The following is a 25,868-nucleotide window of genomic DNA, read 5'->3' on the forward strand; positions in this document are numbered from 1 at the left end:
TATTCTCTCCATATATATAGGCATAGAGGAAGAGAAAAAAAAATTATAAAAAGAACAACGCTAGAAAATGTTCAATATGCTAGCAAAAAGTTAACTTTAAGTTTCATTACCATTCCATTTCATTGAAATTGTTTTAATTATTATGTCATGTCAAGTATTAGTTTTACAAATTTTGTTGAAATATGTAAAGTATTACTGATTTGTTCGCCTTAAGTATAATGTAAATAACCGATACAAATATATAAATATTAGTAGATAAAAATAAATTTATTATCCGCATAAATATAAAAACTGATACAGATATTATAATACCTTATTGATACTTTGCGAATTGTGATTTTATTTCACATGTTTAAACTAAGAAACTAATTAAGAAAGTGAGATTTCATCCAAATCCCGCAAATTTGGATCTTAATCTGTCTCTAAACCACTAACATACCTACTACTACATTCCACCATGCAATTTAATAATCTTTTTTCATAAAATCACAATACGTAGGGTATCACCTTTTTTTCTTCTTATAAAATCAATAAAGTTTTAAGAAAAATAAAAAATAAAAATCATGTTTTGAAATATAAATTAATGCATACGATGAAGCATATAGTTGTAAGAAGTGAGTTGAAAATCAGGTAGACGTGTCCTTTTGGTTGTTCCGGTGGAATACTTTATAGATCGAAGATTATTATTATGATTAATTAATTAGTAGGATAAACAAGAGTATAATGATGTGCATTTTGGCAATGATACGAGGTGATGTGTTGAACCACATGTTCCCTATATAATAAAAGAAAACAAATGCATGGACCCTTCTAAAGGGACACCAACCCATTTGCTCCTTCGAAAAAACCATTATCCCCAATAAACTTTTTCTTTTTTACTTTTTAAATATTTTGAGAACATGTTAAACTGTCTTTTACAAAAAAAAACGTAAATGAAATAAATAGTGCAAGTAATAAGTCTGAATATTGTTTCTTACATAAACTCATGTTATTCATAAAAATTATATTTATTTAATTAATTAAGGTTAAGAAAAATTTGAAATAATAAAAAATATTGATTTTTAAGTTATAAAATAATTTTAAAATTGTAAAAAAGTAATTAAATTGAGTTAATTAAATATATAGTAAATATTTTGCCAAAAATAAGTTTCATGATCCGATTTTATCTAAAAATATCAAAAGATATTATTTTAATTCTTTCTTAAGGATTAAATGTGACACCCGGACACTGACGAGGGCGGGGAGTGATCGTCGGTGCAAGAGACATGAAGTGCGAGGGGCACAGACAAGGAGAGGCTTCTGGCAGGCTTCCAGTGGAAGGGTCACATGGACGAGTCGAACATACACCGGAATGAGAGGGATCTCGAGACCGTATAGATATGAGACTATACAGTTGAAGGATAGCTTAAAGGGATTGATTTGGCTACTCATATAACAAAAATACATTTGCTTTTCGGTAATTTAACCCATAAGAACTCCATAGTTAAACGTGTTACATTCAATATCTAACAACTTCTAATGTGGTCAGAATTTTTATTATAGTCTGTATTAAGTTTAACATTATAATACTTGGTTGTTTCACATTTACAGTTAACACGTGAAATTTATTAAATGTCGTATCCGATCAAATTTTTAAATTATTTTTCAATTAATAAACATATCAAATATACAGACAATAATCATACATTTAAAAATAAAATTAAGACCAAAAGGAGTGGAAAATAAATACATGAAATAATAGAAATTAAAAATTAAGATACATTACATCTAATCTTTTAAATAAGTGAGTCAGTACTCATATACATTTTCGACATTAAAAAAGAATAATGAATATTGCCTCAAACCTCCAGAAAGAATTTATGTTCTATCTCTCTTAAAATTAGTTTCATATGTTTTAAAGATGTGTTTTTCTAACTTTGTTGAGTCTTGTATCTATTAAATCTAGACAAGTTTATTACATAATATTTTTATAAATAAGAACTAACTATTTCTATTTTTTAATTTATTAAATAAAAACATTATTTATCTAAAAAATAATAATAATAATACCAATAAAAAATAAAAATAAACAAAATAAAAAAAAGATTAATTTCTTAAATCAACAAAATTTATTCCATCAATTTTTTTACATTAAATCAAATTTTTTATTTTCAAATATGATTTTTTTTTCATAATTTGATAGTTTATAGAAACCTTTCAATCAAACATGAAAAGATAATCAACCTAAAACTATTCAGGTGGTTTAATCAGCCAAATAAAGACATTTGATCGATAGGATAAGTAGGATAAGTTGGACTATGCAATGTAATTAATAAGTCTAAATGTAATTTAGCAAAAAAAACCTCAAATGAACTAAATAATAATAATAAAATATATTTGGATTATAATTAAGTCAATGTTAAGTCAGAACTCATTATAATAATTAGTATAAATAGAAGGTCTAATAAAGTAATTGAGTTCTATCATTATTGTATTAAATATAACATGTTTTAAATAACTATTAACTTAAATATCTGAATATTTTTTACAAATAACATGAACAATTTAGACAATCAATTACCTTTTATATCAGATAAGTTAAAGGATAAAATAAATTGAAAATCGAAGCATAAGAACATCTAGGAAGTAAAAGCGTCCGACTTTAATGTAAAAACGTCATACATGCCATCTTCAAGTGTTTTTCCTCTTTTTCTGTTTAACTGTTATATTTTGATTACTATAGTTATAATATTTTTTTGAAAATTCATGGGATGAAGTTTCTAATTAAGTTTAAAATTTAAATGGTTATAAAATACGTATCTAAATATAAAGAAAATTTCGTTGCATATTATCTCTACAAAAGTGATATTTAAAGTTTTGTATTTGATTAACAAAATCTCAATTGCAATACTTGATTAAGAATTACAGAATACAAATTATAGTAAATTGGAACTCAACAAGAAACGCGATACCCACAAAATAAGAAAAATGACAGGAAAAATTAACACATTTTTTTAGACTACTTTAATTTTTTAGATTTATATTTACCGTCAATAACTATAATCTAACGTTGTTTTACTATTTTGAATATAAGTTTATAAATATGAATGACAAATACAATAATTCAATGTATACAATATTTCTTACACTGTTAAAATAATGTTCGTTAAAAAAAACAATTGGATATGTTACTTTTGACTTTTTTTATGTTTGTTGAAGTTCAGACGTTATATCAAGAAACAAATTTACTATGTGGTATTGTTATCTCTATATATAAACTAATCGATAAAAAAACGTAAATTAACATTTTCGCCATTTATAACATTCGTGCAACAAACGTAAACTGTAATTATTTTTTAAAGTTCAAATATGTTTTGGTTTAATTGTAATATTTTTTTAAAGGTTAAATATATTTTGTCATTTAGATTTTTATTCAAAAATGAAATTTAGAGGTTTAAAAGTATAAAAATTTTGATACACATAATAAAAAATCGGAAGAGCTTCACTCATCACAATTATCGAAAGAATCATACCTAAATATGAATAATAAACCAATTTAATTAATCAACTAAAATGATTATATAAATTAATTTAAAATATCATTTATCCAATTACATATTTAATTATTAGATTAAGTTTTAATCAATTTCTAATTTAATTTTTAAATTCAAACACGATTTTCAATCCAAAAAAAAAAAATCAAAACTAGAGAAAAAAATAAACTTTGAGCAATATAAAACTCAACTTATATGATTTTGATTAAAAAAATTAAGATAAAAGAGTAAAAAAAAATATCAATAAATAAAAAATAAAACTATAAAATTTAATAAATGATTTATGTTTATCAATTTAAATAACATTTATGTCATACTCTGGAACTTAAAGTAAACATATTTGTAAAAATAGCATTAAATAATAAATAAATTCAGAGACAAAATATAAGTAGTCATTTATTAAGTTAGACAGTATTTAAATTCTATTTCACATTTTAATTATACTTTTTTCATTAAAAATAAATATTATTTTAGGTAATAATACTTTTTAGTTTATTAAAGGGTGTCTGAATTTATAAACTAACCTCTCTAAATAGCTTAATGAACCAAATTACAAAAAGTCAAGCTAATATAAACAAAGGCTCCATCTGGGAATTTTAGCATATCTACAATCATTTTTAAAAAATCATATAAAATAGTATAGAACTCTAAATCCAGTTAACCATATTTTCAATTTTAAAATCATGAAAATATAAAATCCAATATAATTATAATAAGCTAAAAGTAACATTTATAAAAAAAAATTATAGCCAAAGCAGTGAACAAATAACAAATAAGTTCAAAATGTAAAATTAAAACAAACAATTAAATTCAATTTTAATATTAAAAAAATGGTTGAAAACTGAAAATAAAATATAAAAATACATTAACAGTATAATAGAATTATAAACATATGTTATCAACTATGCTGAAAAAAAGTTGTGTACATTAATTTAATTAAGTATATTTAGTTTTAATCAGTTGTTTTAGTTTTTAATTAAATATACAAATTTAATAAAATATAATTCAATTAACTATTTATTATTATAATTAATTACATGCTAAACATGCAATTCAACCAAAATCAACAAAAATTTATATAATTAATTGTTGCTCAAAATAATTAACTATAACATGGTACATTTAATTATATGTGAAAACTCATTTTAAATAATATTTTTAAAAATATTTAAGGTTTCTCAAATACCTGGATAAAATATACTTGCATAAATAAAAAATAAACTTAAAGTTGACCAATGGCTTACAATCTTTCACACTTGAAAACAAAATAACATGTCATCATTATTTGAAATTGCATGAAAACAAAACTGATCAATATCTTGATTAATATTAAATAATCAATAATTAGAAAAAATAATATTTTAACAAGTGTTTAAATATAAATGAATAGACAAATTTGATCAATATCTAGATTAATATTAAATAATTAATAATTAAAAAAAATAATATTTTAACAAGTGTTTAAATATAATTGAATAGACGCTATAGCATTTTCTATACATAAAATATTAACTACTCTAACTGGAAAGTGACTTCTCCATAAAACTGTAAAATCTTTTTACAAAGCTAAATTTTATGGACCACTTAAAATTTATCCTTTATACTTAACTTACTAAGAATACAATTTTTTTCATTAATCTTCTCCCCGTAAATTGTGGTGATTAAATTAAAGATTTTTAAAAAATATTTGTAAAAGAAAAACATTACAATGTTTCATATTGAAATTATCATGCTTACTTAATTTATCTTTTAAAGTTTATTAATTAATATTTATAATTAATATCATTTATACATAATAAATATATTTTGTAAAAATCTGAGCAAGAGTATTTGTTTTTATTAAGAGTATTTATTTTTTTCTATTTAGGTAAGTGTCTTAGTAGGATAACAAATACAATATTTAACATATTTCATAAAGTTTTATTTATACTAATATTTATGGACCCAGAATATGAACCATGTGACCTAATAACATATTAATATTGAATTTTTATAAATGATTATTGATATTTTGACTTTAACTCGTGGGTTATTATGACTATTAGATAGTTAATATGATATTGTTTAGATAGAATAGATATAGGCCAGGTACATATTGATTCAATCCATAAACAGTTTGTATATTGTCATGATTAAGGGAGAGTTAGATATATGCAGTACAAATATTAATTAAAATAATTTAAAAATTAATTCGTATAAAAAAACATGATAATTATATATTATTTTATCAATTTTCTCTTTAGAACAAATATTTATAATTATTATTAGTGTTAATTGTAATTATTTGTTCAATACCATTTTTTTGAAGATGGAAATAGGAAATATAATGTAAATGAGCCAAGAGAACCCGAATAGAAATGCCAAAAAAAAAAACCGTTAACCATAAAAAACATACTATGTGTCGAGTATCAAATTAACTATTTATTGTGACCATATTTCAATAATCGATATAATAATTTTTTCTATAATTATTATTGTGTCACCTCGTCTTACTTATTATTATTATTGATGAAGATGTTTGACTAATTGTTTAATTCTACAAATATTAAAAGTACGTTCTTTTTTTCATGCGTATTTATTACTTTTAATATTACGTATAATTAAATAAATAGGAATTATGAATTTAATCCCATTTAAGACTTGTGTACTTCGACTGAGAGATATTTCTACAGCAACCATAGGAACTATACAAGTACACAGGCAATATGGATATTCAACTTAAGACATTGGTACAACTAGTCAATACACGCTGCTATTTTCACCTCATCCACTCTTCAATGGCTTCTTTTTTTTTTACAATGAAAAAGTGAAAAAAAAAGGTAAAAAGAAAAAAAGCTTTTTAATTCTTTACCGAGTCTTATCCTATAATGAATCCCACATTAATTTCATACAATCCACTCTGATTCGAAAAAAAAAATGAATGCTGTGAGTGAATTCAACAATTAATTAATTATAATAAATGCTTTTAATTACAAATTATAACATAAAATAAAACGAGTGTAAAAATTGAAAAGAAAAAAAAAAGGTGATGTGAGATAATTTGTTTGGCCAGAACAGATCCTTTTCTTCTTCATCTTCTAGACTCTGAGCACTGGGCACTCACACACAGAGGTACCCCCACCCCCTCGTGGGCTCCTCCGCTCTTCTATTAATACCTCTCTCTCTCTCTCTCTCTCTCTCTCTCTCTCTCTCTCTCTCTCTCTCTCTCTCTCTCTCTCTCCAACCATTCAAAACGGTTTGGTTGGGTTTATATCCACAACACTTCTTCTTTTCTCTACTTCTTCTGTTGCAGCAATGGTTTCTCTGCCAACACTCCTCCTATTGTTCGCCGCCTCCGCCGCGATCTTCCTCCATCGCGCGTTGAGCCGGCGGAAGCTTCGGCTGCCGCCTGGGAGCTACGGCCTGCCGTTCATCGGCGAGACGCTGCAGCTGATATCTGCGTACAAGAGTGCCAATCCGGAGCCGTTCATGGACGAGCGCGTGAGGCGCTACGGGTCGATCTTCATGACGCACGTATTCGGCGAGGCGACGGTGTTCTCGGCGGACCCGGAGCTGAACCGGTTCATTCTGCAGAACGAAGGGAAGCTGTTGGATTGCAGTTACCCCGGTTCCATATCGAACCTGCTCGGAAAACACTCTCTTCTCTTGATGAAAGGCGCTCTGCACAAGAGAATGCACTCGCTCACCATGAGCTTCGCCAACTCCTCCATCCTCAAGGATCACCTTCTCCACGACATCGACCGCCTCATCGGCCTCAACCTCGATACCTGGTCCGATCGTGTTACTCTCATGGACCAGGCAAAAAAGGTTAAATACTTATAGCAGAACATGAAAATATAAAATGATTTAAGTTTTTTACATAAACCAACATGTATATTTTATGTTTTGTACAAGTTTTTTTGTCACTTAACTTATGTATTTGTTTGCACCTTTTTAAGTTGTTGACGTTGTTCGTCACTTAAGCTGTGTTAGTGTTTTGTGGTTTCCTTGTGAGAATGGAAGCTTTATTTCGATTTTTGAATTAAATTTTTTCATATACGAATTACCGAGGTTTTAAATTTCTGTCGTGGTCACGGTTATGTTGCGTTTAGTCTACAGTATGGATTTGTCCAAGGTTTTAAATATGGTTGTGGTCGCGGTTTCTTTGTATTTATTGGTTTTGCAGAAAAGATATGATCACAACAGTAGCAGTAGTCGCCGATATTTCAAGAATATTATGTTTGTGTAACGTTTTTTTCATGACTTTGTGGATTACGAACTTGAAATTTTGAATTCTGATTAGAAAAGGTGTTATTAATAGTGTTTTAACTTTCCCAAATCATTACCAGGGAAAAACATTACATGTGTGTTGCTGAGTCAACACAGCGATGGCTCGGGCGAGTTTGGCTGGTTGACTCACCACATAATGTACCTTATGGGGACTGTGAGTGAGATAAAAGTGGTGGACCAGATCCTCCTTATTGCACCTCAATTCCTCTGATTTTATTATCTAAATCTAGTTTTGTTTGTTTACTTGTTTTAGTTGAAAGCTAATTTGCAACTTTCGTGTATGTGTCTAACCAGCACTGGAAAGTTTTAAAGCTTTCTCTCTCGTGTCTCTGATTGAGTATTTTTCTTTTTCTTCTTCTTTTTGTTTTGTTTTATTTAATTTTGGTTTAATTGGAGAAAGTTGGTTCTAATTAAAAAAGTAATATGGGTGTGTTAGCATGTGACAGTGATGTGCGTGATGGAAATGGGTGTGGTGACTCAGATTCCATGGTTGGGTACAATGTGTCCAATTTTCTTGCACATGAGCCTTTGTATCAGACGTTAATTTAAACGAAAAAGGTTTCCTTGGGCTACAAAGGATAATAATCACACTCTGCATATTAAACGTTGGGTCATCATCATGTAGGGTGAGCATGCACATGTATGGAGATGTTTGTATGAATGATAGAAGACATGTGGAAAGGGAAGGGGTTGTTGCCTTTTAGTAATTCCTTTTCAACTACTCGTGTTTTTTAATTCCCCAAATTGGTAACAATGTTTGTGCAAATGATGATTATGGATAATTGTTTTGACAAGGCTACTTTTCCAGATAACGTTTGAGCTAACAGTGAAGCAATTGATGAGCTTTGACCCTGATCAATGGACTGAAAGTTTAAGGAAAGAGTATGTTCTTGTCATTGAAGGCTTCTTCACTCTCCCTTTACCTCTCTTCTCCACCACATACCGGAGAGCCATCAAGGTTTCCTTATCCTTTTCAAAACGTTTCATGGGTTAATCACAATGTTAAATCTTTTTAGTATGTGATTAGTGAATATGAATTGAGTTTGCAGGCAAGAACAAAGGTGGCAGAGGCTCTGACGTTGGTAGTGAGGCAGAGGCGAGAAGAGTATAACGAAGGGAAAGGGAAAAAGAGTGACATGCTAGGGGCACTGTTGGCCTCCGGTGACCACTTTTCCGACGAGCAAATAGTGGATTTCCTTTTGGCTTTGCTCGTCGCCGGTTACGAGACCACCTCTACCATAATGACTCTTGCAGTCAAGTTCCTCACTGAGACTCCTCTGGCTTTGGCACAGCTCAAGGTACGTGACAAACCTAAGCACTCACCATACTACTATTACCTTATTTATATGATCATCAGAATATTCGTTACTGTCTTTATATGTTTTGTTTACGTAAAACATGATTCCACAAATATCTTAATTTTTAAGCAATTTTGTTTTTATTATAATTCTGGAATTTTGATGAGATGATTTGATTTGGGTTTTCTTGACCGAATGGTTGTGGCTGCAAGCAACCCCACCACCCTGTCTATGTCCATGACCACCGCCACTCCACCGTGTGTGGTGTGCTTCCGTTGGAACCTCGTTTTCGTTATCTGATCCTTCATACTCTGTCTCCACCTCCACCGCGATTGACTTTTCCTTCTAATAAACGCCCATTATAAACATTAATTATGGAAAGGTATTTTGCTTAAAAATTAAAATGGCTGAGACAAGGTTACTACCTCCTCAAGATTATTCTACCCCTACATAAATATACTACTGCTATTTTTATTTTTTGGAATAATTCTATCTTTTTATGAATAAAAGAAATAACTGATTTGAGAACGTATTAAGAAGGAAAATACATGCTTTATTGGAAGACTCAATTATTTTGAAAAGTTATTTTATTTCTAAAATTGCAGTTATTTTAGAATAATTTTAGAATAGAAGTAGTAACTGAGAGTTTTTTTCTTTTATATTCAAATGATCGTATGTTATTACTCTCTATTGTTAAATATCATGGTTTTATTTTTATTACTCTCTCTTGCATTCCATCGGTCATAATTATGGGAAGGAATTATTTTTTATCTGTTGAATTTTTAAAAATATATATATTATACTATTATGTGTCTTCTAATTTTAAATATTTTGAATGTACATTTATGGTATTAGATGGAAAGAGGAAAGATAATTAAGAAATGGTATATAAACATTTTATTCTACAAACTAATCTTACAAATATAAAAGATGCAAAATAAAGAAGTAAATTCTTTATCGTGATTTCTGACTATATTATGACAATCATTAGGAAAACCAAATTTTGTGAAGTTGTTTATAAAAGAAATGGTCAGTTCTATAATCCAAATTTGGAAAAGTATGTCTATGAAGTTGTAATTAATGTAGGATTTCTTTTTTGTTTTCCCTAGGACACTGGCAGACACAGGAAAAAGATTATATGTCTGGTTTTTGTTGTTTTGTGCACGTAAAACATAAATACTGAATTGAAACCCTGTAGTTAAAGCCTGGGTCTTTCAAATTTTCACCATAGACAGGAAAGAGACGGTGAATATGGGGAGGTTTTGGTGGTGAGATTGAGATGGTGATCTATCCAAGGTCATTTCACCATTGACTCCATATTTTCATTTCACCATCAATGATTCTTACTCACCGCCCGTGTCCAAGTCCTTTGTCATTTTGTGTCATGATCCATATCACACTATACTTGACATCGCAACAAAATCCCAACACAAGTGCTTTCAAATAATTGGATCTTCTAAATATATTACAAACACTTTGATTCTTATATACGTGGAGAGATAATCTTTTATTAGAAAAGAAAAATCTTTATAGCCAGGATTTGGTTCAACAGGGGAAATAAATGATGGTGTGAAAACGTAGTAGAAAAGTAGACAAGAAAAAAAAGTCACAGGAGACAATGGTGGAACCAAGAGGCAAAATTATTACATTCAAACCTCACGCTTGGTATTGGTCTTTTTGACCTGATCACGGCCGTGTGTGGTGCGGAAAGACGGAAAGGCCCTTGCCACCGTGCGTCTGCTTCTGCTTCTGAATCATCTGCTGCACTCTGCAGAAAGTACTTTTTGTGTTTGCAGAACTTGTTTTGCCGTGGACTTATCTCCTTGGACCTCTCGGTCCCATGCTCATGTCTGGGAATTCGTGTGGCTCTAATTTCAACGCATATTTATGATCACACGTTCGTAGTTAAGTGAAAGGTGACAGTGTCATCTTAGTCTCAAACCCCACGTGGAGGATGACTATAACCTTGACTCTTTCAACTATTTGCAATAGCAGTAAATCCATTTGGATTTAATCTGGTATCAGCATGTTCTATAAACAACATATAACCGAGATTTTTAATGTGGCCGTTAATTAATAACACACAATTAACAATAAAACCGTCTCTGTCTTTGACACTGGACTGTTTTTTTAAACTTTGATTGTGTTATTTACAGGAAGAGCATGACCAAATCAGAGCAAGGAGTGACCCCGGGGCTCCACTGGAATGGACAGATTACAAGTCAATGGTTTTTACCCAACATGTAAGTATACAGTATATACATATTACCTCAATGCTGAATGTAAAAAGAAATTAACAGTATAAGGATGTCGAACAACAGCTACTGTTGATTTTGTCGGTGTTTTAAATCATGTCCTTTCCTTGTTTTTTAATCATTTGTGCAATACAGGTTGTGAATGAGACCTTGAGGGTGGCAAACATAATTGGTGGGATATTTAGAAGAGCAACTACAGACATCAACATAAAAGGTATAACCCACAACAAAAAGGTTGTCGAATTTAGCCTATGAGAAAATGCACATTGCAATTTACCTACTGCAACAAAATTTGAATGCCGTACTTGTAATAGGTTATACTATTCCTAAGGGATGGAAGGTCTTTGCATCATTTCGTGCTGTACATCTGAATCCTGAATATTACAAAGATGCACGAACCTTCAACCCCTGGAGATGGCAGGTACTTCAGTCCTTATCACTAATCTGAGTTCGGTCTCAAATAAATTTTTGTTCTTGTCACTTACCAGTGATCAAAATTTATCAGAGTAACTCATCGGAAGCAGCAAACCCTGCAAATGTTTATACACCTTTTGGTGGAGGGCCACGGTTGTGCCCTGGTTATGAGCTAGCCAGAGTTGTACTTTCTGTCTTCCTTCACCGCTTTGTCACCCGCTTCAGGTACGAACATTATGCATGTTAATTATGCTGCACGTGTTAAGAGTTTAATTTTTTTATCTATTTCTAATTTCGTGCTTTGAATTCATGGCAGTTGGGTTCCTGCTGAGGAAGATAAGTTGGTGTTTTTCCCAACAACTAGGACGCAGAAGAGGTACCCTATTATTGTCACGCGTAGAAGTGCAAACCATGTATAGCAACATGAGAAATTAAGACAGTAAGAGGTAGAGAAGACACAGAGGAAGCTCAGCGTAGATCAATTTAATAAGTTCATCTTCATCATATATGAATAAATAATTAAATTATTTTTCAGTTTAGCAATTCATATATGATTTTAGTTAGTTCTTTTTCGAAAAAGTTTGCAATAAATTTGGCACAGTTTCGACTTGCTTTAATTATAACCTGCAATGGTTTTATCGATACCTAAGGCATTAAATTAAAAAGAAAAATATTACGAATATCACTAATCAATATGTAATATGTGTATGAGAGCTCGTAAAACAGGGAACTATATTTGATTTATAATATATATCATGAACTTTTTTTCCGTGTTAAGATAAATAATAAATGTTTTTTTTTTGTAAAAATTTTGAATGATTATTTTGAGAATACACTAAAAATAAAAAATGTTTATTTAAACTATACAGATAAAAAAAAATTGTAGTTGAAATTTAGATACAGTTTTCATTCTTTCAATTGCTTTCAAGCACAATGATCATACTGGGCCAAACAGAGAAAAAAGGGCCTTATCGTGCTAATTTATTGCATGGACAAAATCAACAAATAAAATAAAAAATAAACTGTGATGGGCCCCTATGTTTTATGAATTCCAATGCTTAGAGTTTTCTCCCTACGCCACCAAATGTTTCTTCTTATACCATTATATTCCACAAATATCCCTCAAATAAAATTAAACTAGCGGAGGCCTCAACAGAAATGAGAGTTTCGTTGAGCCTTTCCAGCGGATGTTTATATATATTTCTATTTCCGTTGAGGTTTCCACAAAATGAAACGTGGGGGTAAGAGTGTGGTGCAGTCATGGAGTGAAGGGTGTTGCTCCCTCCACCTCCACAGCCTTCTCCCTCCACCTCCTCAATTATCTTTAATTCCAATTATATCCTTAAAGTTAAAATTTTTTATTTTTATTATTTTATTATTTTAATATTTTAATATTTAAACATAAACTAATATAAATATACATTATTAAAATATATTAAAAAGATATTCAAAAATAATAAATCAAAATATTAAAATATCTAATAAAATAATAACAAAAACATAAAATTAAAACAAAGCGGATGACATCCGTTGAAGGATGTCATCCGTTTAAGCTTCGTTTTCATTTTACGTTTTAGGGTTAAAGGATTATTGGAAAGATTATTGGAAGGATTATTGGAAGGGTTTAGGGTTTAGGGTTTAGGGTTTAGGATTATTGGAAGGATTATGATTACGTACCTGGAGAGGAACCACGACAAGCACATTACACCACAAACACACTGCACCACGTACTGCACCGAAAGCAAGAGGAAGATTGCTTGATAATTTTTTTCACGATCACTGAGCTTTGCAGAAAAATATTTTACTCATACAAGGAACTACGTAGGTTATCAGTGAAATATGTTATAAATGAGTAAAATTAAAAAACAATAATTCTAAAAATAAAATTTTACTGAGGGGCAAAATAGTAAAGGGGAGGTGAAGGGAGAAGGCTGTGGTGGTGGAGGGAGCAACACCCTGGAGTGAAAAGGATGTGGTGGTGTAGGCCTGTTAATTGAAATGTATTGGACCTGGACGTCTTTCATGACCAATCCAAAGAAAATAAACAAAAATACTTCTCTGAGAAGAAAAACATATTTTTTAAAGTGAAATCTAATTTTATATATAAGTTTCAGAAAGGTAAATTTTAACAATTAGCTCATGCACCAATTATTTAGTCAAAAATCGGTTTAAAAAGATATAAAAACATCATTGTTCATTGTTTGAAAAATATATAAAAACAAAGTTTCTAATTGTCGCAGTAAGAGTCACCGTTGTTCATTTAGAAACCTAATTCCTATGTATCTATTAATCTCACATAATATAAGTATCGAGATTAAAAGTAATTTATATACATCTTATCTTTTGAAGTGTCTCTTTTTCGAATATAGTAATTTATTCTAACAGACCTATCTTTTACACTCGACGTTGGAACATTTATAATTTAATCTATGCTGAACATTGAAAACTACTCTGCGTTATTTATTCAAAAGGACTGTACAGGCGCTATCTGTTGTTGCTTAGAATTGCCTGTGTGTTTTACTGTTCGAGTTTGTTTCAGCATCTCTCTTCAGGAAATTATTTTCTAAAAGCTTTTGTTGTTTTATTTTTCAAGATATTACTTAACTTCTAAAAGCATGCTAACAGATGTTTCAGTTGGCGCATAAATAAATAGAACGGGTATATTCGTCAACAATTTCAATTACAATTAGACTGTAAAATAATAGAACTAAACAAAGACTGTCTAGAAGAATAAAACTAAACCAAACTCTGTAAAACAAAACTAATCTGCGTTAAAAAAATTGAACAGGTTCAAAATGTCTGAACCAAACTACTCCTGTTTAGATTTTAGAATTGATTTTTCTCTAAATTAAACTGTTTAAACTTATTTGTACTTTGTGTAATTCAAAAATATATATAAAAAAAAGGGGTTCCAAAATAAGATTTATGTTTGAAGTATTTCGACAATTTAGATTGTTCAACCAATTTATATAATTCAGTTAAATTCAATATGTCCGAATTACGTAATTCAGTTTAGTTATGTTTAATTCATCCATTTTACTCATTGCTATTTTTATTTTATTTTTACATTCATATATAGCCGGAGATTGTTCACCAAGGGATGTTAAGGACCCGTACAGCTCATACAACAGAACAAATTCAAATAAATGATTTTTTGAATAACTCTAATTTCCATGAAGGCAATTGAAAAGCCAGTCTCTTGTATGTTCCATTGTAATCAGAATGGAAATACCATGGATTCCTAGCATTTCTTCTCTGCAAACACTGACAATGAAAAGGGAGCTCGGTACAAGTATACGACAGATTTTGCTACCTTCTTTTTCCTATTGATGTTGACATGAAGGTATTTTCTAATGTAAATATGTCAACTTCACTCCCAAATTTTGGAGACAATTGGAGGTGACTAAACTAGTGGAGTGCAGCAACAGGATCATAATAGAAACCTCACCGGTCCGGATAAGAAAGCAGATACCACAGGACGGTTTTAGGGCAAAGGCAGGCTTGATTCTCTGCCGCTACTTCTTTCTTTGTTTTTCAATGTAGACTCCACAAGTTTAACTTTCTTTGAATTCTCAGTATTTACCAGTGAGAGTTTTTCAAGAGACGATTTGAGCATGGATATCTGACTGTCTACAGCATTAATTTTCTTCCCAGCTGTTTTCTGTTGCTGATTAGCTTTCGAAGCTTGCAAGTGCCTTCTCAGCCTTGCACTTACCGCATCAACAGAAGAATGCAAAGCATCCAACTCAACTTCCTTAAAGCGGTCTGGAAAACAAGGATGATTTAGTGCTTTTGAAAAAAATTCTCAGTAGACAGAAAGAAATGACAATAGATGATGCAGAATAGGGAATGATGCATCAGGCAAAGGAAAAGAGATAGAAAGTAAACATGTCTAGATTCAGAAAGAGCTCTTGTAAAAGCATACTATTATTGCAAACCATTAAGTTTATGTATATACTTCTCCATAAAAACTTGTAAAAAAAATAAAATTAGAAAGTAAAATGAATAAAACATCTATAAACTATCAACTTATGCAATTAATTTGTATCATAACTTTCATCTAACCTTTTTAGAAATTACAATATATAAGCTGATTTTAATCTATTAGAAAAACTTCATTTTTTTCTCCTATAAGTATTAATTTTATCCGATCAGGATTTATGTATGAATCTGTTGGAAAATGTATTCAAAATTTTATGAACAGTAAGTACTGAAGACAAGGGATCAAACATCCATTACCAAGCTCCGATTTAAACTGCCGCTCTGCTCTGGACAGCGGTTTTTTGTGAGCACAAGGTAAGTTCCTTAATTGTTGCAAGCGCTCTTCCAAAGAATTGTGCATTTGAATAGCACGACCTAACCTTTTCTGTAATATAGCCTCTTTCTTCTCAACGTTCAAAAGTTTCTGCTGTGCTTCGCCTAAGCGAGAATGTTGGTCATTAATGATTTTATTCAACTGAGGTGCGTGATGCTTGAGCTCCAGGTACACCTATTATGACAAAATGCAATGGAAGAGATCCAACAGTTATTATAAAAATTATAGCTGATTTTAGAAATCCCCTATAGAGTACATAGGATATAGAATACAAAACTAATGAATTAAATTATATTGAACTACTTCGGTTGACACATTAACATGCAATGTCTATTTTTTCCTAAAGCGATCTTCTAGTGAAAATATATTGCTCAAGTAGTAGTATCTTGGATGAATCAGAATCAAGAAGAAAAGCCTGGAACACTATGGTAGTCCTACCTTATGTCCATACTCCACATAAGTTTCATGAAACAGCTTGAAATACTGATGTAATGTTGATCGACCTTCAATTGAATCAGCTGCAACAGAACGCAAACTTGGAGAGGCATGGGGAACAAGTACCTCCTTCGGTCCACTAAGTAGTTCTTTGCTAATTATTGTTGGTATATCCCTCTCCTTTGATTCCCCCTCTGATGAAATGGGTTTCTTCTCCATATCAATGCTTACAGGAAGCAAGAGATTCCAACTTTTCATCTCAAGCACAACACACTCAAGAGAAAGTGTAATAGCTACAATCCATGAATATCCAAATGAATCCGATAAAGACACAAAGCCACAAAATGAGGGTTCTGAGGTGTATCCACTCTGGCAAGTATTTAACACAGGGTGCACAGACGGTGTCTTCATTGTATCATCCTTGCCATTCGACTGACTTGTAAAAGGAAGAAAATGTAAAACTATCGAGTCAATCCCTCCATCATGAAGGGAAAATATTCTTTCTGGCATAAGCATATCAATGAACAAAGAAATATTATAACCACTTTCTGCTCTTCGTGGTAGAGCCAAATCAACAATAGCCAGTCTCAGCAAAGGGGGTGGATTACCCAACCAGGCATTATGATCAACCTTCCCCAAACTGCTGCAGGTAATTGACTCACAAATCATAGCAAGGCCAAGAATTTGGTCATGGGAATCAACACGGAGACGAGGCGGACTACCAACACACCAGACAGGTTGGATCTCATCGGCAAGAGCATCTATTTGCAATTGCCCACCACTCCAGGCAGTAACCAAAATTGAGTCTTTGCTGACTAAATTGTAGAGAAAACTAACTGCACGACCTTCACATTCTGTACTACAACCTACTGAATCTCCATTTCCATCCTGACCTACTCTTTGCAGAGGTCCCTACAAATTCAAAAAAATAACATACAATCATATTATGTAACACTGCCACTGATGGAACAATCTGACAGGCACTTTCCCATCTATTGATAACACAGCCGACAAAAGTCTAGTTCATAGTATATGTATACCTGCAAGACAAGAGAAGCATCAAACAAAGAATAAGCATGAGCTCTTAGCAAGGACAGGCTGTCTCCTTCAGTATCTTGGTTCTGTAACTCAGGAAATGATGCTTCTAACCAGGAAATTGCCAACTTTGAATTACTCGCAGCAACAGGGTTGGCTGATATTATTCCAAATGTGTGAGCATCATTGTATATTTCTACCAAAGACTCACATTTGAAGAGACTGTGGAGAAGCAGAGAAAACAGTCACGGATTAGAAAATATCTGAGTAGGTTACAAGTATTTTCTATAAATAACTTCATCTATCATGAAACAACAACCATTAAAAAATGGCCAAAAGACATTAAGGTTTCATTTGGGTAAACCGTTGAAGTAGGCAATTATTGAATAAGTTCTTATACAAGTTGATTCCATAGTTGAAGAGGAAATAAGGTTAATTATTTTCATATTCTCTCCCAGATATCCATACAAATGCTTATGTCGCTATATATGCTTTTTTCAAACGTAACCATAATGCAGCAAGTACTGATGATATTTCTGTAGTACAAGACAGAGAGATAAAATAAGAGCAGTAAAATACCTTCCAAATGGCACAACTGGGCAAAGTACATAGATAGCCCCATTACTGAACAAAACAAATACCTGTTGAGTAGCACAATAAATAAAATGTTTAAAACTAATATGTAACGTCAGTAGATAATGTAAAATGGACCAAAAAAACAATACTTAGTAGTTAAATAAAAATAATATCAGAACTTACACTGAACCTGTCCCATAAATGGTCACCCCCAAAAAAAAAATCAACTGGGCAAACTGATGAGGCATTTCTAAATCTACCAGGCTCGACAGGCTGTAAATAATATTCTTGCTCTGGTTGCAAAGGATCCACAGCAAGGTTGAAAAGTCTACAAATTTGCAATTAGAGGGAAACACGACCACATAACTCAGTTAAATAACGTCTTATCCAACCAAGAAAGAACAGACATACACAAAATAAAACAAAAGGCATCAGTACGAAATTTTGATGTTAAAACAAGTACACACCTATTATATTTTTATGACTACGGACCGTATTGTGCACGTGAAACTAATCCAATCAAATTCCAAGAAAATGAAATTTAAAACTAATGATAAAATTTAACTATTAGATATGAGGATGAACAAAATTAGCAAAGACTTAAAAACCAATAGCTGGATGAAAATTTTCATTTTCTTATGACAAATGGGATGGGAGCCTATATCCGCTAGACTTGTTATACTCTCATACTAATGTAGACAATAGGATTAGAAAGACTACGCAATTTACCATGAAATTTTTTTAACCTATTACAATACCAAGCTGATATATTTATTCCCTTGTAAAATTGTAGCCTTTCATTTTCTAAAGTTCAGCATTGCATTTGAAGCCATTCCAACAGCAATATCTTTCCAGTCTAGCATAAACCAAGATGACCCATTGAATATCCAAAATCCATGCTTTATATGTCACACCATAGTAAATAATATTCAATATTCTACCTCGTTATAAAAATAGCTTACCTGAAAACTGAGTCAGAAGAAAGAATCCCCAAATGAGTATCACTGTAAGGGTGCCATAATGCTTGTAACACCCGAATATCATTGCCACCAGTGGAATATGTCTGAGAACCAACAGTAATAGTCCTTCAACAAGATATCCAGAAAAAAAAGGGTTAAAAACTCTACGATGGTAAGGAAAAGCTCACAACTCCAGCAACATAAAAAAAATTGCACACACTCATTATAGTTTAGAGTATTGATACGTTGAGAAACCTGAATAGTTTATATATCTAATTGACGCTCTTCCCTTCTCTCTATCTCCCTTTTCATCATATCGTATCATATCTACCTTTCTTTCCCGCCTATCTCTATCCCTCCCTGGGTATCTAGCTCAAGCAGCACATACGTGTCCCTCGATCAATTTTCCTATAACTTATAACCATAACCTTCTTCCTATGCAATGCAACTCAAGAATAAATTACAAAATCCGATAAACATAAATCGAAAACAATAAATATTTAAGAAAAAACTGAGATTATCCGGTAGCAGAGAAAAAGCATATTATAGTAGTAAATTCAACTTGCAATTGTACCTGCAAATCAAGTTCACGTCCTTCTTAGATGCGCGTCCGTAAAGATACATAACAGAGAGCGTTTCGGAACCGAAAAGAAGTATCGCTGTTCCGTTCCTGTTGACGGAGATTTTGTGGACGTCGAAATCGAGCTCGGCGTCTGCTTGCAACACCTGTTTCAAATTCCATAACGAATTACCATACATTGGATTCCGTTCTAAATGCACAGAGAGAGAGAGAGAGAGAGAGAGAGAGAGAGAGAGAGATACCTTCGAGGGAGAAGAGGCGAGGACGGAAGAGGGATCGGGGTCGCCAAGTCGGAGAGATAGGCGGTGAAGAATGCGGCTGTTCGTGTCCCAGAAGTAGAGGCGCGATGCTCCGTCCCAGGCCAGGAGATTCCGGTAACCACCAACGGTGGCGCCGCCGTGTGCGGTGAAGAGAGGGTGCTTGGCAAGTGGGACCCACTCCACTTCGTCTTTGGGAGTTTGGGAGCGGCTTGGGCTCGGCTCCAACGCGATTCTCATCGTTGTTGCTGTCTTGTGCTTCCTTCTTTCCTCCTTAGAGTTTTACTTTCACAGTTCGAACCCTTGCTGCTTTTCTTTCCGGCAGGGTGGTTCCTCGATGCGTAAGAACGACGTCGTACCCGCTCTTTGCTTTTGAAAAATTTGAAACATTTTTTGTTTGTCCTCCTATCTGAGTTGATTGTGGATTGACGAGCCCCAAAAGACCACATCAGCCCTTTACTCCCTTCACCACCATACACTCTCTCCACCTCCTTAATATTTTTTAATTCCAAAAATATTCTTATTTACTTTTACTCTTTACTTTTTTAACTTTTTCTTAAAACCTTAACTTTTAACTCTCTTACTCTAGGAGTACATTCATACAGTGGTGAAAATGATTAATGAAGTGGTTGAAAGTTAGAAAAAGTTAAAAATTTTAACTATCACATTAAATATGAAAGGACATAAAAGAAATGAAGAGGTGCAGGAAGAAGCACTCTTTGTATATATTGTTTTCATTTAGTTAACTCATCAAATGCGATACTTTCAATTTACGCTTAAATTCATAACACATAATTGTTGTATTTGAATGATCAAAATAAGGTAAGGTAATAGTTAGAATGATATTTGAATTCTTTTAAATTGATATATGCAATGTTAGTGTTACTGTTGTACACATTTTTCTTAAGAACTGAGTTATTGCTCGAGTGAAAGAAAAGTAGAAAAAAAAATTTGTTTCCACAAAGACTATCACTCGAGATTTTGGTTTGTTTTTAAATCAAATCCATATATTATTTGATTACCAGTTCGAGGCTTAATACAAACAAGTAGTTAGGGCTGGACATGATTAACTAAATTATACTAAATTATGGATTATCTATACTATTTTGCACTATAAAAACTAAACTACTTTTTATAAAAACTGAATTATACTTATTTGTAGCTCAGTTCAAAAAATCTGAACTTCTTTTATTAACAGTTTAGTTAACTCCTTCAAACTATGTACTTTATTTTACTTTTGCTTGTTTAATTATTTTGCTCTTCTTCTATTTCCAGCAACACAAACATAAGAAATAAAGGCACAGGTATATATATATATATATATATATATATATATATATATATATATAATTTAGATTTTATTAATTTTGTTTTCTATGAGACAATTTTTTTTACGTCACTTTTATATATATATATATATATATAGATAAATAAATAAATGTTCTTTTTCAAGTCTCTTAAAAAGTTAACTATTATTATAATAATTATTAAAATAAAATGATATTATTAAATTAATACTAAAATAATTATATATTTTAAAAAAAACTAAATTTTATTATATTGTAATTATATTTCAAAAACTGGTAATTATTTTTATAACTTAATAAAATTAACTATAATTGTAAAAATAAAAAGATAAAAGTACTTATGTAAATAATTATAAAATATAATATTATATATATATATATATATATATATATATATATATATATATGAGAATTCAAAAAAAGGTGAGAAGAGAAGAAAGATGAGAGTTTTTATATTAAACTAGATAATTGTCAAAATAAAAATATTTCAAATAATGCAAAACAGAGATAAACAGAAATATTTTTTAGAGATTAAGTTTTTAATCTATATAAAATAATATATAAACAAATTTATATTATTAAATTAAACTATATTTAATATGAGAATCAAATTTTAGACATTTTATATTTTTAAATTAATAATAAATAGTAATGATAAATAATTATAGTTATTAATTTAATTTTAATAATATGATAAAATAGTACCAATAATATTTCATTAATTTTTTTAAATTTTTTATTATAATTATTTACTAATTCTAATTATATAGATTTATAATTTAATTTTTTTAAATGTTGTGATGTTATTGAATATTAATTTATTTGTTTGTAATTATTAAAAAAAAATCAAAAATTGAACTAATTCTTTTAACTCTATCGATGATTAGCCATTGACAGTTGTACTAGTGCAAAACCACATTTATTTATTAGAAAAAGGTGCATTGTAGTTAACTGAATTGTTTTGTAGTTAACTGAACTAAAAAATAGTTTAGTTCAGTTTTTTTAAACTATTTTATAGTTAATTGTAATAGATTTATAGTGCAGTGCAAATAGTGCAGTTTGCCCACCCCTATATGTAGTAACTTAGCTCCAACGCTTAACTATTAACTAAACCAATTATTAGATCAATTTAGTCTTGTTATCAATAATAATAACTTTTTCTCTTTTAATCTAATACAATAGTTTCTAAAAAGAAGGTAAATGACCAGTTTTCTTATTATTGAGAACCAAATAACAAGTTAGGTGCAACAAAGACATAGTCAATGATTTTTGGCAAGGTTTAAGCCAATAAATTAACAAAATAAAAATATGTTTCCAAGATCAATGTATTTAACTTAATGTAGTTGAAAAATATATTACTGATTAAAAAACTTATTTAAAATTTAAACTAAAAGTAATATAAAATCAAAGAATAACTCGTTATGATCACTAAGCTAGTTTGGTTTGACAGCGTTTATTCAATGCAAATTCCTCAATAATTTACTTTGTACTAAAAACGTTACATACAGATGAAAAATTAATGATTTATATTGCCAAACCTTTTAATATTTATTTATGATCGTTACATGATTATTGTTTTAACTATTTAAAAAAATAATAATTTGAAAGGTATGAGCGAAAGAAAACGTCAATTTAAAAAACAAAATGTAAACCTATTGAAAGCTAAATCAGAAGACCGAATTAGTGCAACAATTTGAAATGAAGGTCATATCGTAATCAGAATCCAGCACTGACGATGCATTCAGTTGTTTATATATGTACAGTAAGATATACACGAAATAATTGCAAAGGAAGAACATAAATACCAAAACAAAATACATATACATGTAAATCGCCAAATACGAAGCTCTATTGCATATATTCATTATAATTATTACCTAAACACCATTCAACAATTTTATGTATCCTGGTAGAGGTAAACTGACAGTATCCGAGGTTAGAAAGTTAGGTGTCGAGGTCGCCGGCATCCTTTGGATAAACCTGAAAAATAACAGAAATAAAAAGAAAACACTTAGATTTTTTTTAATTTCACTAATCACTGTTTAATTTTACCAAAAAAAGTTAAGTATTTCGTGATTAAAGATAATTACCGTAGCGAGCCTTGACGCACGCAAAAACATATGTAATATGAATAGCTGAAGTTGTTAGTCGACAATCCATAGATGATATATTTACTTTAATGTTGGAGCGGCACAGTGAGTTTATTTGATTCGTTCTTCCTGAGGAATCTTGAGGTACCTGGGATACCCATTTTTGCAAGCTGAAATCTGCGTAGGCATCAAAAGAGCACATGGTTAATGTCTTGATCAATTTGAATCTGTTTATTCAGATAAACATGTAAAAAATATGAGAATATAGGAATAATAATATTATATATTATTATTATATATGGCATGAGGTAAGCACGTGGGAATAACTTGTTTATGTCGGGTAACTAACTAGGTGAGAGAAACCTTTTCTATAACAGTTGTTAGTGGGAACCCTCAACTTGCAGGGTGCCAACAGGGATGGCAATATTGAAGGCTGTGATCTTAGGTAAGAAAAAAAATAATAGTGGTATTTAACATCAAAATAAGTTAACGGTTAAGCATAACTCTCTGCATACGCACATGATCAAATGCATATCTAGATATTTGTAAACTATATATTATATTATATTATGGACTTTTATCATCCATTAAGGGCGGCTATTGTTCAAACACAAGGATGAAGAGACTTCAAAAGAGGATTTATATGTAGGAGACCAAGTCCTGTTTCGATCAAAGATAAGAAAGAAAATGTTTTTAATAAACAAATTTTAGGATCCAAGAATTTTTAAGAATAATTTGACATAGACGATTTATTGAGGAGTCCAACATCCCCATATGACCGCACTTTGTGGCCAATTTCCAACCAGCTCAATTTGGCTGTTTAGAAAAGTCAACGAGCTGTGTTGCCAAAGCTGAAAATAAAATAAAATGTACGACTTAATTTGAATTTTGCTCTTGTGCATTCAAAACCAACCCTACAACAGTTTTCTGTGCAAGAAAAGTGGTAGAACAAAAGATTATCCTAAACCATCAATTAATGCACTAATAAAACACCATAATTGTAGGTAGAGAATTACTAGACAAAGTTTTATACTGTACTGAGGTCAATAATAATGCCTTATTGAAGTTTCCTTGATCATAAAAAACGCTACTTAGTGGGTCCTTCCTACCACAAAAATTCCATTAGTTTCCCTCCGTGTAAACCCCGCGTCACCGAAAACGATTAAGAAAAGAGAAATTGGCTTAAACTTTACTAGAAAAAGATACGAATTTCCAAAAGTACGCTGTTATGCAAAACTATCTTGTTCCACTAACACACGCAATAATTTAAATTTTGAAGTTTAATTTAGCTTTGCTGGAAAGGAAAATGGCGTGTGCAAGGGGAGGAGACACTTACAGCTTCAATGTCAATTTTGTAGACCAAAAGCTTTCTTCTTTCCCTGCAACTTGTTCTGTAGGCCACGACAACATGCCCCACGGCCAACGCACAAGAGCATACGAACAGAGCTATTTCGGTCCCTCCAACATACCCACTTCGATCAATCCCCCGAACACTGAAGATGTAAACAGCCTTCAACGACACAAACATCAGAGACAATACAGAACACATGGTCGTAATCCCCAAATAAGGTCCGTGCGAAAGCCTGGGTCCGTCACACAAGCTATAAACACCTACAAAAATTAAAAAAAGTTAACAACCCAGTAAACAACCTTCAAAAGGGTCCTCGAAAATCAGTACAAAACTTCACCTTGATTAAAATCAAAAGAAAAATTGATTTCAATCAGTGGTGGCTAATTATAGTTTTTGTGGTGTGAATAGGAGTGTGTGTACTTACAGAAGATGATGAAGGATCGTATTATGGAGATGAGGGGTATATCAATGAGGGAGTATCGGAAATCGTAGTCGTGGAAATGGGAAGCGAGATTTTCCAAGGAGAGAGAAGAGGAGGAAATGGTGGAGAGAAGAGCGGAAGGAAGAAGCGCATCGGCGATAACAAGAAGAACCGGGGCAGAGAAAAGAAGAAGCGATATAACCATAGTGATCAAGAAGAAGAGAGTCTTGAAGCCCCTCAGTATTCTCTTGGATTTCTCTTCTTTTGAGGAAAAAGCCATGGTGGATCCTATGATTGTGTTGCAGAAAGGAAAGAGTATGTGATGTTGTTGTGTTGTGACGACAAGGGGAACGAGGGAGAAGGGTTTAATTAAGAGGGTGAAGAATTAGAGGAAGAGGAGGTTGAAGGAAGGTGCAGGCCAAGGTGCAACAAATTTGACCGGACTTGTCCACTCTTTGAGTGATGACAAATGCTTAGTTGGGACTTTACACGCACATATAGAGGGACCCTTGTGATACTCTTTCTCTCTCTAAACCAACGGCAATACCTAAAAGCTTAAACCACAATCCACTTTATATCTCTCTTTTTATTTTTTATTTTATTTTTTTTATTTTTTTATTTGGTGTGGGTTATTCCCTGTGTATGCACCAGCTACCAATTTCACTTCTAAGTCTCTGACACGTGTCCCATGATTGTTGCTGTATGGTGCTTGTTGATGGTGGTGTACCACGTCACCCCATATGCATACGTCTGTGCTGGGAATTGGGATGAAG

At 31.4% G+C, this 25,868-nt stretch overlaps 3 protein-coding genes across 3 annotated transcripts; 1 reads left to right on the forward strand and 2 right to left on the reverse strand.

Annotated features, from left to right (window-relative positions):
- The first annotated feature begins 6,580 nt into the window (after window positions 1-6,580).
- LOC124840912 (3beta,22alpha-dihydroxysteroid 3-dehydrogenase-like) lies at window positions 6,581-12,392 on the forward strand. The gene is made up of 8 exons (XM_047317054.2): window positions 6,581-7,340; window positions 8,611-8,760; window positions 8,852-9,100; window positions 11,257-11,343; window positions 11,491-11,569; window positions 11,670-11,776; window positions 11,861-11,994; window positions 12,086-12,392. Exons 1-8 carry the CDS (start codon window positions 6,828-6,830, stop codon window positions 12,186-12,188), a joined length of 1,422 nt encoding a protein of 473 aa, XP_047173010.1. The 5' UTR covers window positions 6,581-6,827; the 3' UTR covers window positions 12,189-12,392.
- A 2,502-nt stretch (window positions 12,393-14,894) lies between these two features.
- MOS7 (nuclear pore complex protein-like protein) lies at window positions 14,895-20,311 on the reverse strand. The gene is made up of 9 exons (XM_047317033.2): window positions 19,912-20,311; window positions 19,664-19,815; window positions 19,093-19,215; window positions 18,314-18,458; window positions 18,134-18,195; window positions 17,560-17,776; window positions 16,523-17,431; window positions 16,009-16,258; window positions 14,895-15,534 (listed from the first exon to the last, which is right to left on the reverse strand). The coding sequence occupies exons 1-9, from the start codon at window positions 20,164-20,166 to the stop codon at window positions 15,254-15,256; spliced, it is 2,394 nt and encodes a 797-aa protein (XP_047172989.1). The 5' UTR covers window positions 20,167-20,311; the 3' UTR covers window positions 14,895-15,253.
- A 2,635-nt stretch (window positions 20,312-22,946) lies between these two features.
- Window positions 22,947-25,637, reverse strand: LOC124840882 (uncharacterized). Its single transcript, XM_047317022.2, has 4 exons — window positions 25,099-25,637; window positions 24,660-24,934; window positions 23,324-23,500; window positions 22,947-23,213 (listed from the first exon to the last, which is right to left on the reverse strand). Exons 1-3 carry the CDS (start codon window positions 25,373-25,375, stop codon window positions 23,435-23,437), a joined length of 618 nt encoding a protein of 205 aa, XP_047172978.2. The 5' UTR covers window positions 25,376-25,637; the 3' UTR covers window positions 22,947-23,213; window positions 23,324-23,434.
- Between the last annotated feature and the right edge of the window lie 231 nt (window positions 25,638-25,868).

This window comes from Vigna umbellata, chromosome 5 (assembly GCF_029865625.1).
Source record: "Vigna umbellata cultivar VRB3 chromosome 5, Vumbellata_1.0, whole genome shotgun sequence".
Lineage (NCBI taxonomy): Eukaryota > Viridiplantae > Streptophyta > Magnoliopsida > Fabales > Fabaceae > Vigna > Vigna umbellata.